This window comes from Mirounga angustirostris, unplaced genomic scaffold, assembly GCF_029215605.1.
Source record: "Mirounga angustirostris isolate CCGP_5_RB_7025 unplaced genomic scaffold, mMirAng1.0.hap1 SCAF_14, whole genome shotgun sequence".
Classification (NCBI taxonomy): domain Eukaryota; kingdom Metazoa; phylum Chordata; class Mammalia; order Carnivora; family Phocidae; genus Mirounga; species Mirounga angustirostris.
This window is the reverse complement of record NW_026991722.1, coordinates 2,534,551-2,548,931: the sequence shown is the minus strand read 5'-3', so window position 1 is coordinate 2,548,931 and position 14,381 is coordinate 2,534,551. Positions and strand designations below refer to the sequence as shown.

At 51.3% G+C, this 14,381-nt stretch overlaps 1 protein-coding gene across 13 annotated transcripts in view; it reads left to right on the top strand.

The window, feature by feature from the left end:
- ZNF236 (zinc finger protein 236) overlaps positions 1 to 14,381 on the top strand; it is a 104,127-nt gene that overhangs the window by 68,222 nt on the left and 21,524 nt on the right. For 12 of the 13 annotated variants that reach the window (XR_010407520.1, XR_010407519.1, XR_010407518.1 and 9 more), the window contains 8 exons: positions 1,155 to 1,367; positions 3,718 to 4,000; positions 6,859 to 6,962; positions 8,646 to 9,011; positions 9,757 to 9,902; positions 9,997 to 10,237; positions 10,588 to 10,767; positions 13,526 to 13,681. Coding sequence is in view for 8 of the 13 variants with exons in the window: in XM_064578878.1 (XP_064434948.1) it covers positions 1,155 to 1,367; positions 3,718 to 4,000; positions 6,859 to 6,962; positions 8,646 to 9,011; positions 9,757 to 9,902; positions 9,997 to 10,237; positions 10,588 to 10,767; positions 13,526 to 13,681 (1,689 nt within the window). In the remaining 5 variants the exon portion in view is untranslated. The remainder of the gene's footprint in view (positions 1 to 1,154; positions 1,368 to 3,717; positions 4,001 to 6,858; positions 6,963 to 8,645; positions 9,012 to 9,756; positions 9,903 to 9,996; positions 10,238 to 10,587; positions 10,768 to 13,525; positions 13,682 to 14,381) is intronic. The other variant, XM_064578879.1, reaches the window with a different exon arrangement.

Here is a 14,381-nt window from a genome sequence, read left to right as displayed (position 1 = left end):
CTTACGTGGACGTGTTTCCATTTCTCCATTTAAGACTGAATGACTTGGTCATGGGGTAACTCTCTTTAAGCCTTTGAGTTGATCAGACTGTTTTCCCAAGTGGCTGCACTGTTTCGCTTGCCCACCAGCAATGAGCTAGGGTGCCCCTTTCACACTCTGGTCAGCACTTGGTGTTGTTTGTCCCTTGTACCATGACCATCCCTAGGAGTGTGCCATGGTATCCATTCCTGGGCTTCATTTGCGTTTCTCTAGTGGCTAAGGATGCGGAGCTCCTTTTCATGTGCGTGTTGAGAAGCAGCTCTTCTAATCCTATGTCATTTTTGAATTAGATTATTTGCAATCTTATTGTTCAGTTTTTTAAAGAGTTTTTAATATATTCTTTATCAGATATATGATTTGCAGCTAAATATATTTTACATATGTTACTTTTGTCTGTTTAATAAATTCAGTATGGTTATTTCATATGTTAATGTATCTGTTTAATATCAGTGTTTTCTGTATAAGGCTTTATTTGAACATAAAAACATACTGACAGAACAAGGATAGGCTTTGTAGGATTAGTCACAGTTGGTGGTCACAGGCCCTGGGAAGACAGACGGAGGGCAGGTCCCGCGAAGGCTGGTTGGAAGGCCCTGCTAAGGAGTCAGCACTCCCTGTAGCAGAGGGGAGCCTGTGTGACTTGGACAAGGAGCCGTGGCTGGTCAGCGAGGTGCTTAGACAGTCAGGTGCCTCTGTGTCTTCAGTCCAGAGCGGACAGGGCCTTCCTGGCGGGCCTGATTTGGAAGTGAAGCTGTCTGTACTCAGGTGTTGTAGGCAGTTCCCACGTCACTGGCTGTGGAATGGTGAAAGAAGATGGATCTGAGAAAACCTTTCTAGGGCAGAATCCACTGCATGTTGCCAGCTGGAATGTCAAAGACGGAGGAGGGAGCTCTCACAGAGAGAGCTTGGCATTTGTTTAGAGCAATGTTCTTGTGCCTTTAATTCCAGTAGGGAATTAGTCGTAAGACACGCTGCGTCCATTTCCTAAAATAAGACCAGGGCAAATAAACGGTCTTCAGTTTTGTGGCTTCTCGAACAAATCTTTGTTTGCTTTCGACTGCCGATGACTTTAACGTAATGAAATGCGGATTTTGCTCTTGTTTCCGTTGCCACAGGGGTAAAGGCGTTCAGCTGCAGTGTTTGCAACGCCTCGTTCACGACCAACGGCAGCCTCACGCGGCACATGGCCACGCACATGAGCATGAAGCCCTACAAGTGTCCGTTCTGTGAGCAGGGCTTCCGGACCACAGTGCACTGTAAGAAGCATATGAAGAGGCACCAGGCCGTCCCCTCTGCTGTGTCCGCCACGGGGGACGCGGAAGGAGGAGGTACTGCCCCGTGTTGATTCGAGGCTCAGTAACCAGATGCTCGTGTAGGGATGGATTAGTGCACACGTCATCGTTAAAACTAGCATATTTTCTGATTACGACAGCAGTGTGTGCTCTCTGGGAAAGGATTCAGAGAGGGCAGAGAAGGAAACCACCTCACCAGTCACCGCACCCCAGAACGTGCGTGTAGCCGTGCACATACGTGTGGTGGTCGAGACATTAATTTCTCGACAAGCAGGGACTCGGGCTGTACGTGGTGGCTGCGATCCCCTCAGTTTTCCCTCCGCTGGGGTCTGTCGCGGACGTCAGCTCCAAGGGCTCCGTGGAAGCCCGTCGTATTCTGTTCCGTAATTCCCTCTGGATGGGTGTGTGCCTTCTGCCCGGGTCTCTCCCTGAGCCAGCAGGAGCCAGCAGCTGGGGAGGGCTGCACCCCTCCACTGGCCCGTGGGTGCACTGCGGTACCTCAGCTCGTCGACACGAAGCGCCGTGTGGCTAGCTCGGGGTCAGACGCGCCGACGAGCGCCCCTTGCTCCCAGTCGGGGCCGTCCTCCTGGGAAGAGCCCTGTGTGTGTCGGAGGTGACCGCTCTTTAGCACATCCCACGGGCGCAGTTCCGGGAGTGGGAACGTGCCGCTGTCTGTTTGGACCCCACAGCATTTGAGCCTTGTCGCCCGACGGTGGTCCATCCACAGTGTGAGGCCTGTGTGCACGCGGTTGGTGCGGGATGTTCGTGGAGTGAGCGTGACGCAGCTGGGGTGTGAGTGTCAGTTGGCGTGCTCGCAGCCGTCAGAAGGCTGGCGGCTCGTTGGCTTCTGTCCCTGGTTGCTCACCCCTGTGTGCTCTGTGCTCACCTGGCCTCAAGGTCATGGTTGTGTCCGCTGCGCTCGGCTGACGGGACGGCCCTGTAGCTCGTTCTTGTATTTGGGGAAAACGTCTTTAAAATGTGCCTGACCTCAGACGTAAAAACTGACGTCTCCACAGCAGAGCAGATGCTGCTCTGGGCTCCTCAGTGGGCCATTCTGAACGTCGATGTTTCCGACCTCTTGGACTCTGTCATGACGTGGCGCCAACTTTTCAGTCTCATTGTTCCGCTTCGGTCATGTGACGAGTGAAGGACAAGGAGAGAATAAGAACTCTTCTCCTTGCAGTGAGTTACAGAACGTAGGGCACCGCGTACTGTTTCTGGAACCCCGTGGTGTGGAGCTGATGCAGCAGCCTCCGGGTCTGAGCCCCTGTTCCTTCCCGTCGGCTGGGGGGCTCCTGTGGCGGCCTGGCCCCTCTGCTACCTGTGTTAGCTCCCCACAGTCTGTCATGAGGTCTTCCTCTCTGGGGTCCCTGAGGAAGAGCAGCTGATGCGCTGGCTTCCCACCCTAGGGTCTACCTCAGTCACGTGTGTTGGGACAGTGAGTCTGGCCCGACACCGTCCGGTTCTGTGTCTTCTGTCTGTTGTGCTCCGTTTCACTGCCCTTTGTCCTCCCGTGGCTTCGCCATATCGATTGGGTTCTTGGGACTTTCTCTCCACCTTTCATTATCCGTGCTGATGGGGCCACTGTCTGTACCCCACGGCCCCAAATCTTTCCGGATGTTGTTCTCTCCTCCACAGCCCACCTTCCCTCTCCCCTCCTCGGCCCCTCTCTTTTCTTCTCTCCTTCTTTCCCTCCCTCCCATCGTTCTCCCTTTCTCCTAACAGAAACACCCCGTAGCTCTTGTCACGAAAGTGGTGCTAGCCCCTGTCCATTTGGCTAGGTGGTGTTTCTGTCGAGGTTTTATTCTTTTAGTTTTTACTCATCTATGCCATTCTGACCTCCCACTCCCAGCCAACTTTTTTTCCTTCTGTTAGATTTTAATCGCACCTTATTCTTGTTTTCAATCAGTGTAAATATATCCTCATGTCTCACTGAGAGAACGCTTAAATGTATATATTTTAAGGGTTTTTTTTGGTAACTAATTAGGGCCTTTTTGCAAATTTATCACCTTGGTCTTCTGTCGGGCTGTTGATTTTCTTTATGTGATGGTAATTCCGCTTTTGCCCGTATTAGTCAGAGAGTGTCTGTGTTTACGAAGGCTGGTGTCGTGTGTGGATGCTGGTGATTTCGGAGCTCTCTGCCGGGCTGGTCAGGGAGCCTCAGGGAGGCGCTGTTGTGATGAGGTGGCCACGGTGCCTCTCCCTTCTGGGGACGCATCTCGGTTTCCCCATGGACTAGCGGTGCGAAGGAAACGCCTTTGTCCCAAAGAGAGCTTCACCGAGTAACTCACTTCAAACCCTACAGACTTGTTTGGTTTCATTTTACTTGTTTCGTGAAAACTTAATTTTTTATGAGGATTGGATCCATTTCCTGTGTTTTATTTAGATGTGTGTATGGAGGAAGAGGAAGAGAATTCTGAAAGAAGTGCATCTCGAAAGGTTCGTCCCGAGGTCATCACTTTCACGGAGGAGGAGACGGCGCAGTTAGCGAAGATTCGGCCGCAGGAAAGTGCGACCGTCTCCGAGCAGGTCCTGGTGCAGTCGGCGGCCGAGAAGGACCGCATCAGCGAGATGAAGGACAGGCAGGCGGAGCTGGAGGCTGAGCCCAAGTACGCTAACTGCTGCTCGTACTGCCCCAAGAGCTTCAAGAAGCCCAGCGACCTAGTGAGGTGAGACCGCCGGCGCCCTTGTGGGCGTTTGCGGGAGCGTCTGTGTGCATCTCGACCATTTTGCCGTGGCTAGGGAGGCCCGCTTTGGAGGCTGGTGCCTCCCGAGAGGCTGGCCAGTTTCTGCAGCGGTGGTTTTAAGCCGGTGTAGATTCTGGGGCTTCCATTCAGGCTCATTTGGAATGTTGATGAGAAAGCAGTGCGCTCCGTAGATGGCTTGTGCGCAAGTCTGAACGGCCGTGCTGGGAACAGGCCCCTTTATCCGCGGTGTCTGTCCGTCCCGAGTGGGCCGTCCTCCTCCTGACCTTTGTGACAAGGTCGTGGTGGCCTACCTCTGCCTCACGCGGGTGTTTCGTCATCTCTTCCCCCCAGAAGACGGTGGGGGGGAGTCCGGTGCGGTGCTGTGACGGAGAGAGCGCATTCACCTGACGTGTATCACAGCGTGGTGTTATGGTCGTTCTACCTAATCGTCAGTCGTTGTAGTTAGTCTCTTACCTGGGCCTAATTTAGAAATTCGGCCTCATGAGAACTATCGTGTATGTACAGGAGAAACAGTATACATAGGGTTTGGTACATCCGTACTTTCAGGCATCCCCTGGGGGTCTCAGAACATATTCCTGTGGATAAGGGGGACTATTGCAGGTTAAAAAAAAAAAAGAAAAAGAAAATGAATTATTTATTGAGGACGACATGGTGCTAAGCTGTGTAGGTTTGCGGACCGCATCAGGGACCTGCTACCCCCAGGAGGGCTGGTCTGCGTAGGGAGCAAGGGCACAAGCACACGCCAGGGTGGATGGTGACAGTGTCATGAGGCAGCTTGTGATTAAGGCCAGTCCGCCTGACAGCAGTGACTGGCGTGAGGTCAAGTCCAGCAGGACGGTGAAGAACTAGAACCCCGGACCCTGAGGCTGAGCCTGGGAGAAAGAAGTGGGAGGTAAAGCGTTGTCCTGCCGTACAAAACAGGGTACTTAGTGTTCGCTCTAGCGGGGAGCTGATGGGTGAAGGTGTAGGGCGGCATAGCGCAGGGGAGAGCAGTTGGGATTTCGTGGTGGGTGATGGAGCAGGCTGCTCTCAGGACCCTCCACGTGGGTGGGACCGAGGCTGGTGCAGAGTGGCTCCCGGGTTGGAAGTGCATGTCCAGCGAGTCTGTAGAAGGTGACAGCTAGCCTGCACTCTTCTTCCCACATGGGAAGGGAAGTATGCCGGTGAGGGTGATAGTGAAGTGGGTGAGTGGGGATTAGAGTCCACAGGGAGCCGGCACTGTCCCTCCCGGGCACCCCCTGAGGTGAGGGGTGCACTCGAGGCCGGGGAGTAAGACAGCAAAGCATATGGCAAGGAGAGCGCTAGGCGCTTTGATGAAGGAATTGGGGAGCTTTGTAGGTAGGAGTGCAACCTGGCAGGAGGGACGCCAGGAGGGGAGCGTACAGGGCAGCTGGTGGGGAGAGCCAGGTCAGCGTGAGGGGCTGGTGGGAATCCCCGACGAGAATGCCCTGAGGGCCAGGGCTGCCAGTTGGAGGTGATGGAGGCAGCGCTGCGGGGATCCACACACCACGTCAGACCCCTGCGAGGCTCTGGGCCTATGGACAGTGCCGAGGGGTAGCCCGCCAGGACACAGGGCAGAGGCGAGAAGCCGCTTGGCTGTCGGCACGTATGAACGCCTCTGCGTCACGACATGGAGAGTGATGCCTAACAGCAAGGAGTGCCGGGCAGCCTCACAGCTGATTGATCCTCTCGTTCCGTCCTGCATTTAAAAGTCGTGGGCAGCTCAGCCTGTCCCGCTGATACTGGGCAGAGATCATAGGGAAGCAAAACAAAACAGAAGCATAGCACGGGAGGCCGTCAGGTGAAAAATGGTCCTTCCTGCTCCCCACAGACAGCCAGTCAGCAGTTTCTTAGGTACGGTTTTGGGAAATGTCCACAAGTGTGTCAGCGTTAAGTTCTGTAATTTTATTTGTTGCATAATTTTTACACATCATTGGGTCTTAGGCATCTTTGTCAGTGCCTGCACACCCGTTTCTTTCCTGTTAATGGTGACATCGTGTTCTGTTGTCGGGGGATACTGGAATTTATCCCATAATACCCCGCTGTGAGCACTTAGCTTTCTGTGTTCGATTACTGCACGAGTACTGCACGAGTACTGTATGGGTACTGCGTGAGGAACGCATGAGCAACGCACGAGCACTCTACAAGTACTGCGTGAGTACTGCAGAGTATTATATGAGCTGCACGTGTGCACAGAAGAGTACTATCCGAGCACCACACGGGGACTAAAGAGTACTATACGAGTCCCGCACGAGCACCGCGTGGGCACCGCGCTGAGTGCTTCTGCGTGCACCCGTGGGAGCGTGGGGCCAGTGTTGGCAGATGCCGCTTGCTGGCCTCCCGACGGGCTGTACCACTTATGCCCGCTGGCCTCTCAATGCTCCCCAACCACCCCAACCGCGCCCTCAGCACACGGATGAGGGAAATGCTGTCTTATCCTTTTAATTTGCTCTTTTAGGTGCTGAGTATGGGCCGGACCCTTTCACGGGGCTTTGGCCATGTGTGTTTCTTCTCTAAGCTGTGCATTGCCCGTTCTTCCACTGTGATCCTTCTCATCTTCTTACCAATTCATAAGCGCTCTTTGGTTTCAGAGAAAGCCCCTGTTTTCACTGGTCTTGCAGACTTCTTTGCTTGTTTGTTTTCTTCTGGATTTGTTTGTGGTGTTTTGTGTAGAGCGAAGATTAAAGGTTTTATTTGGCCAAATATATTCAGCCTGTACTAACACATAATTTTCATTTATGTGGATAGTTATGAGGTTGTTTGTAAACGTATGTAAAATTAAACTGAAAATCACTTCATTGCAAATGCTTTCTGGCTAGGCATGTTCGGATCCACACTGGAGAAAAGCCATACAAATGTGACGAATGCGGGAAGAGCTTTACCGTTAAGTCGACCCTGGACTGCCACGTGAAGACCCACACAGGTAAGGACAGTGGCTGTGTCATACGTAGGGGCCTTACAAGGGCGTTTGAGGTTTGTTCCTGTGTATCTTGCCCACAGAAATACTTTCAAAACCATAGAAAGATTAAAAATCCTGAGCCACGGAGAAATGGGTATATAAGGATTTTTGATTCCTGACTTGGGGGATATGACCCAGATAACACTGAGGAGAAGGAGCTTGATCTCAGATGCCAGACTATAGGTTGTCTTGTATTTTTATTCAGATTTGAACACCTTTGTTAAGAAAATTACTCCTTAGTCTCATTTAGGCCAAAAAGATTTGGCTTGTTGAGGTTTTACAAGATCTGGGGATTTAGCAAATCTCATTACAGTTCACAGGTAATAATTCTTTTTATGTGGGGGGGAAATGTTATAAAGGAAAAATATTAATGTCCAGTTTTCAACGGCCACTTTTTCCCCTTCATCTCATCTGAGGGAACTGAAGGTGAGCTGTCCTAGTGAAAATATATTGAGGCTTTGCTTCTTGATGTGTACAGGGCATCCCGGTGGTTAGGGGGGCAGGCTTCACACCTCTGCCAGGTTGGAGGTGTGTGTCCACTTCCAAGCCACTTCTCTGAGCCTCCAGTTATCGCTTAGAAAGTGGCACGTGGTGAACTCTTAGGAAATGGTAGAGGATTATGGTTATCAAACTAATTTCTATTCTTAATTTTTGGTTACCGGCAGAACTGACCAAAAATATGCAAAAGAAATTTTACACACTTATGTAAAGCCGTATGATTGTTTTCTGATAGGTCAATATTTGGAATTAAACAGATACGTAAATGTAGTGTGTCTCTTCTGCGGGAAGTGTTTCTGTCACTTTGTTAGGTGCCATGTGTCTGTCTCTCTTGTGTGACGCCGTGAGCTGCCGAGGACCAGGAGGGGTCCGCTCGGCATCCCAGGTCCGGTGGGGGGTGGTCGCTCGCACGGCCGGTGCCGGTGGTGTTCAGGACGACTCGCACACGCGGGATTCAGGGCTGGCTCCCACGCATAAGGAACAGAAGGAAGAGTCTCTCTGAGGAATACCTTTCAGGCCTCCTCCTCCACGCTGGGCTCCTCGGGTGACCTTTGAGGCCCCCGAGCAGGGTTGGGACAGCAGGCCTCCCTCGCCTGGGGTGAGTCCCTCCCTGTGTGCCCACCCTGGTAAAAAAGAGTCAGTTTTGCTTTCTGGGAGCAGTAGAGGGAAGCAGAAAACCAGGATGCTTTTGTCCTCCCAGAGCCTCTCTGGGGCAGAGTAGGTGGGTGACAGGGCACTCAGGTCCAGCTCCACGGCCCTCATCATGCCCTGGACACAGGAAAAGCGCAGAGTCCCAGGGGCTGAACGTGGGATGCACACCTGTGGCCCCAGGGCGCTGTCCCCCTGTGCGGGTGTGAGAGACAGCTGCCGAGACACGCGTGTGCCCTTTCTGCACCGAGGCACGGGGACGCTGGCCTCAGCTTCCGCCGAGGTTCAGGGTGGGCAGCGGTGCCCACGCGCCGCAGAGTCTGAGCACGGGGACAGCGCCGGGCTCACACTGTAGACCGCCTACTCACTTCAGAGTCTGTGTAGCAGCACTCTGTCCCTTGCAGGGCGTCCTGTGGGAGCACGGGGCTCCCTTCAAGCACTCGGGCCCCCGGGGTCAGCACCCCGCCGGCCCCCCCTGACCCATGGCTGGACTCCCCACAGGTCAGAAGCTCTTCAGCTGTCACGTCTGCAGCAACGCCTTCTCGACGAAGGGAAGCCTGAAGGTGCACATGCGTCTGCACACAGGAGCGAAGCCTTTCAAGTGTCCCCACTGCGAGCTGCGCTTCCGCACGTCGGGGCGGAGGAAGACTCACATGCAGTTCCATTATAAGCCCGACCCGAAGAAGGCGCGGAAGCCAGTGACTCGAAGCTCCTCGGAGGGACTGCAGCCCGTGAACCTGCTCAGTCCGACGTCCACCGACCCCAACGTGTTCATCATGAACAACTCTGTTCTCACGGGACAGTTCGATCAAAACGTGCTTCAGCAAGGCCTGGTGGGCCAGGCTATTCTTCCTGCCTCCGTGTCCGGTGAGCCCGGGGCACTGGGGAGGGGGCCCTGAGGGCGCGGACACCGCCTGCCTGTCTGCTGGGGGCACGCTGCTGGGAGCTGGGCGACTTGTGTCTTCCTTGGAAGTTCCCCATAGAGGGCAGCTGGGAAGACTAAAATCTCATTGTGCAGATGAGTTCCCCTTCCATTCCTTCTCCTTTCACGACATCTGCTTTTTCTTACTGAGTTTAAATGTGTGTTTTTCTCAGCATCCTCCCACGGACGTCACAGTGAGATGTGTTTGATAACTCCTCATGAACAGTGTAGATAACATGGGAGAGTTCGCTAACTGCTCTTGGGTCACCTTGTGCTTGAAAAGTATACATTTTGGCCATTTATGTGTTTCGTGGATTGACAGAGTGACTGATTCTAGCTATCAGACACGTCCTGTGGCTTTCTTTCTGTGTATGTGACCCGTGGAGTGATTAAAGCCTGAAAAAACACGATTATTCATTGCTGTTTTAACTCTTGGGCTAATCAACATAATCTCTTTGAGCCCAGTTTCCGGGTGTGTTTAAGATGGATAATATCTATTTCAGAGAATTTGTTTTGCGCTGAATCAGCTAAGGTGTGTGTATGGCGTGGAGTAATTATTAGTACCTGTGACTAGATCATGTTGGCGAGGTGTGGGACTTGGGTATACAAAAAGCCCTACGTGAGAATGAGCTTCTTTCCTGTCGAAGGAGCTTTTCCGAAGGCGGTCATCTGCATTGTCTCTCCCTGCAGCCGGCGGTGACTGGACAGTGTCCCTGACGGACGGGAGCCTGACCACCCTGGAGGGCATACAGTTACAGTTGGCCGCTAACCTAGTCGGCCCCAACGTTCAGATCTCTGGAATCGATGCCTCCAGCATTAATAACATCACGCTGCAGGTACGACGCGTGCCATGGCATCCCGGGCTTCGATGTGGTCAGAATCGCACGTAAGCAAGAACTTCCCACGACGAGTATCTCCGTTGCTTTGCAGATTGACCCGACTATTTTGCAGCAAACGTTACAGCAGGGCAACTTGCTTACTCAGCAGCTGCCGGGGGAGCCCGGCCTGGCCTCACAGAGCAGCTCTCTTCAGACCCAGGACAGCACGGTCCCAGCCAGTGTCGTCATCCAGCCCATCCCTGGCCTGTCCTTACAGCCCACCGTGACGTCCGCCAGTCTGACCATCGGCCCGCTGTCTGAGCAGGACCCTGTGATGACCACCAGCAGCAGTGGTAAGTGAGCGCCGTGTGCACTGAGGACACTGGGCTGCCCCTTCTGTCTTTGGGAAGCTCAGCAAACACGTCAAATGTCCCAAGCGTACCCAAGCTTCCCCGGTGACCAGTGATGTCTAGTCACCGTACGCTCATAGATCGCTACCCGCACCTGTTCCCGTGGTCCTGTTGGCTTCCGGTTTCAGCGTAAGCCTCTCTTATCTCTCTGCAGGAGGGAATTAGAGATGACTGATGTCTTCTTTTGAATCTTCTTTTGAAATAACTGTCTCACTAAACATTTTTAATATAAAAAAGGAGAAAATTACTATTTTCTTAAGCCCAGCTTTATTTTGTTTTGTAATGATGACCAGGGACTCAAGACCTCTCTCAGGTGATGACATCGCAAGGCCTGGTGTCCACCTCCAGCGGCCCCCACGAGATCACCCTGACCATTAACAACTCAAGTCTGAGCCAGGTCTTGGCGCAGGCTGCCGGGCCCACCGCTGCGTCGTCCTCAGGGTCTCCCCAGGAAATCACCCTGACCATCTCTGGTTAGTCACTTCACATTTTAAACCTGCTTTTTCCTGCGATTTGAGTATATCTTATTCATATGTATATGTATGTTTGTTTGTTTGTTTGTTTTTGCAAAACAGAGTTTTGCATACAGCCAGTGCTCAATATGCATTTGTAATAAATGTGGGAAATTCAGGTTTAGTGAAATAGTGTCACAGTTCAAATACCAGAAATTAACAGGGAGAGTTACTCCTGTCCTCCAGCTTGAGTCTGTTGTCCTGACACACTGATCTGGTCCACGGAGAGCGGGCTACATAGCTTCTTCGTCCGTGTTCCTGCTCCGCTAAACTGGAGGCGTGTGTGGCTGGGATGACGTGTGCGCGGGCACGTTCTAGATGCCTCCGCTCCTCCCCGGGGTCCTGCACAAGCTGTGCTCTGAGGCACTGGGAAGTCTGTGAACAGGTAGAAAGTACCCTCTGGGTGTGCAGGTGCCTTGAACTCGGCAAACCAGTCCTACGTGTCGAGACGGCTGCGCTCGCGGTCAGATTGTCCTCCGGTGTCATTAATTCTCCCAGCACGTTCTCCTCTACCTCAGCCTGCAGCATATTTTATCGGTGTGCTTTGCCCACGTGACTCCTAGCTGTTCGGTAAATGTAGCAATAATTTTTGTGGCCCTTATGTGCCAGGCACTATTCTAGTATTTTTACAAATATTGACGCATTTAATACTAATTTATTTAGGCCTCGCAGCAGCCTTATGAGGTGGTTGTTAAAGACAGGAAAAATATTTTGCTAGGAGGCAGGACACTGTCGCTGGGGAAGAGGGAGCTTCATGGTGGACATGGGAGCATTTTCCCTTAAAACACAGGGAGTAGTGGTGGGCAGACTCCTGGGCCGACCCAGCCAGGGGAGCAGGCCAGGCGAATAGACTCGTGTTTCAGGGAGATTTCTGCAAAATATGTGAGTGCAGTAGAAAAGTTATTCAGAAGGAAACGAAAAGCTTTCTTTTTTAGGGAGTATCTTTATTTCTTTTACTGTATGTGACAAACTTGAACCTATTCTTGGATGGAGTTTTGGTTTTGAGTGACATGGAGTGATTTTAGATGCTATTAGGCAGCAAACATTAACTTTCAATTTTACATAATCCAATTGCCTTCCTGGGTTCTTTGTATATATCTGAATTTTAATACTTTTTTTATTTTAAGGAACTTGCTTGTTGAGCGAGTTCACTTTTCCTGAGTGCCCTCAGTATGTGAGGCACTGTGCTGGTCCTGCACAACAGGCCCGGCCTGCAGGGGCCCTGCTGACGGCTCAGACCGTGTGTTACTTAGCGTCTGGATCGTGCTACTCTTCCTTCTGTGTTTTCCTGTTCTTGATCATGAAGTTATTTTATTACTTATCAGTATTTTCAAAACAGTAAGGAGACGAATTTAACCAATTTTTTAAAAAAAATTAGCTATAAAGGTTTATCCTCGGAGAAATCTTTAAACCAGTTGATGACACGGGGTTTGCCCAAACCTTGGGCTTGAGACTTCGTCTTCTCAGTCGTCATTATTGTGCTCATGGGAATCGGCAACTCACACGGCAGCGTTTCCTTACTCTGTGCTGAAAAGGCTGTAGGAAAAAGACTTTCTATTTATGGTCACTTGTTGAAAGCGTCTAGGTAGGATTTTCAGTTATTTTGTAGGAAGTTCTTTTTTCCATTAGTGTGTATAATTATACACGCTTGTCCATGTTAGGAAACAATTGTTACGTCAGTGAAGTTTTGTGGACTTTTAGCAGTTCAGAGGTCATTTGAGAAAGAAACTGAACATTGGGTAAAAGGCAAAAATAGTGCTCAGGCTCCCAAATGATCTAGTTCCTCTATACCAAAGCCCTCTTATCTGATGTCTCAGGCAGTTTTCAGCAGAGAATCAAAAAAGTGGTCCCCCACGTACTCTGACCCTTCATCCACAGGCCTTTTGAAGACGGGTCTGCTGTGCTGATCAGAGTTCTGCCTTTTCCATTTTGCCCGTGCCCGGCACGCACAGCTGCTTTCCCCTTTCTGTTTCTGTAGAGCGGTGTGAGGATGCCGCTGATGAAACAGCCAAGGGCAGCGTCCTTCTGTCTTTTGATGCTTTTCCCTCCAGTTTGCAGAGTTGTCTTGCTTAAGCCTAACTTGACGGTAGATTTTTTTTTAGGGTAACTTGTTTGTGTCCAGTCTTCCCGAAGCATTCAGTGTGGGTTTCGTGGACACGTCAGCAGACTGTCCAGTTCTCCCGTGCATGTTTCCCTACAGCATGTGATCGCTGTAGCTACCGAAGCTGGCGTGTGCAGGTTTAGAACCAAAGGCCAGTGCCTCCCAGTGGGCGTGCACCCCAAGCACGTGTGAGCCCCGAGTGCCGTGGTGCGGGGAGCCTCAGCCAGGAGCCGCAGCGTCGCTGCTTCCTCGAGCGCCAGCGGTGGGAGGTCAGGGGAGGGTCGGGCGCCATTTTATCGTGTCCCTGCGATCCACTTAAACACACGTTTGCCGTAAGTTCTATTCAACAAAGTTTGTAATTTTAAGTGCCTATTTTAAATACTGAGTCAAAGTAGAACTCTCGAGAAGCACTTCAAAATGCTTTACAGCTTGGAGAGTGTGAACAAATAGTGGCATTTAGGGGAAGTGTGTTTCATGGTCTTTTCATTCTTTTCTGTAAATATTATCATAAATGAAACAGCTTTCATTTTAATAGCATGTTATTTTATGTTTAACCCGCTTGCCAGGATGTGACTTAACGTGTTACTTTCAGATATCACAATATTAATTTCCATTTAGGTCAAGATCTTATTCAGCACAATGCTAATGGAAGTAGTGAAGTGAACGGAAGCATAAGGCTATCAGCTCCTGCTGCCAGTGGTCAGTCCGCCGGCGCCACCCTAACCATAAGCAGTGACCAGCTGCTCGCCCAGAGCGCGACCCTGAACTCCTCAGGTATGCAGCCAGCCCGTCAGCACCAGGGACGTGATCCGGGAGCCAGTCGCAGGGCTGTGTCCCGGTCGCAGGAGAGAAGGCGCCCGTCTTTTTTCCTGACTGGTGTGTCAGCGGCGTGTTCTGCCACCCGGGACGTGTGCTCGTCTCTCCGTCCAGGATACAGATCCGCTCTAGAGTTACCCACCAGTTAGTCGTTCTGCTGACTGAGGAGTAAAAGTGAATCGTCTCATTCAGATAGACAGGGTGCCATGTGTTGATGCGCGTGGGCATTTTCAGGACTCCGTCCCGAAGCCGCCCCCCGCCACTTGTGTGGGGACCTGCCTAGCTCATGGCCTTGTGCCCCGCAGCCAGACTCTCCCGGCGCCAGCCCACACGACGAGAACACGGTTTTAAAAAGGCATCTTTCTAAGGTTTTGAAGTGTAGACTTTGACAAATAAAAGCAAATGAGCTCCAGTAAAATAAGTTTCAGATTCATAAGGACTCGTCATCACATTACGATGACATGCCTGTCTCCTTTTTTTTATCTTGTAGAGATTTTATTTCATTTCTTAGCCTTCTAATTTTCCAACTTTATCATTTTTTGAGAAAAAAATTAATTTTTAGATATATTAGTAGCTACAGGAAGGCTTTTTTTTCATGCCTATTTGAAATGCTTTCTTACGCAGTAGTTCATTTCTTCAACAAAAGACTGTAAGTGTA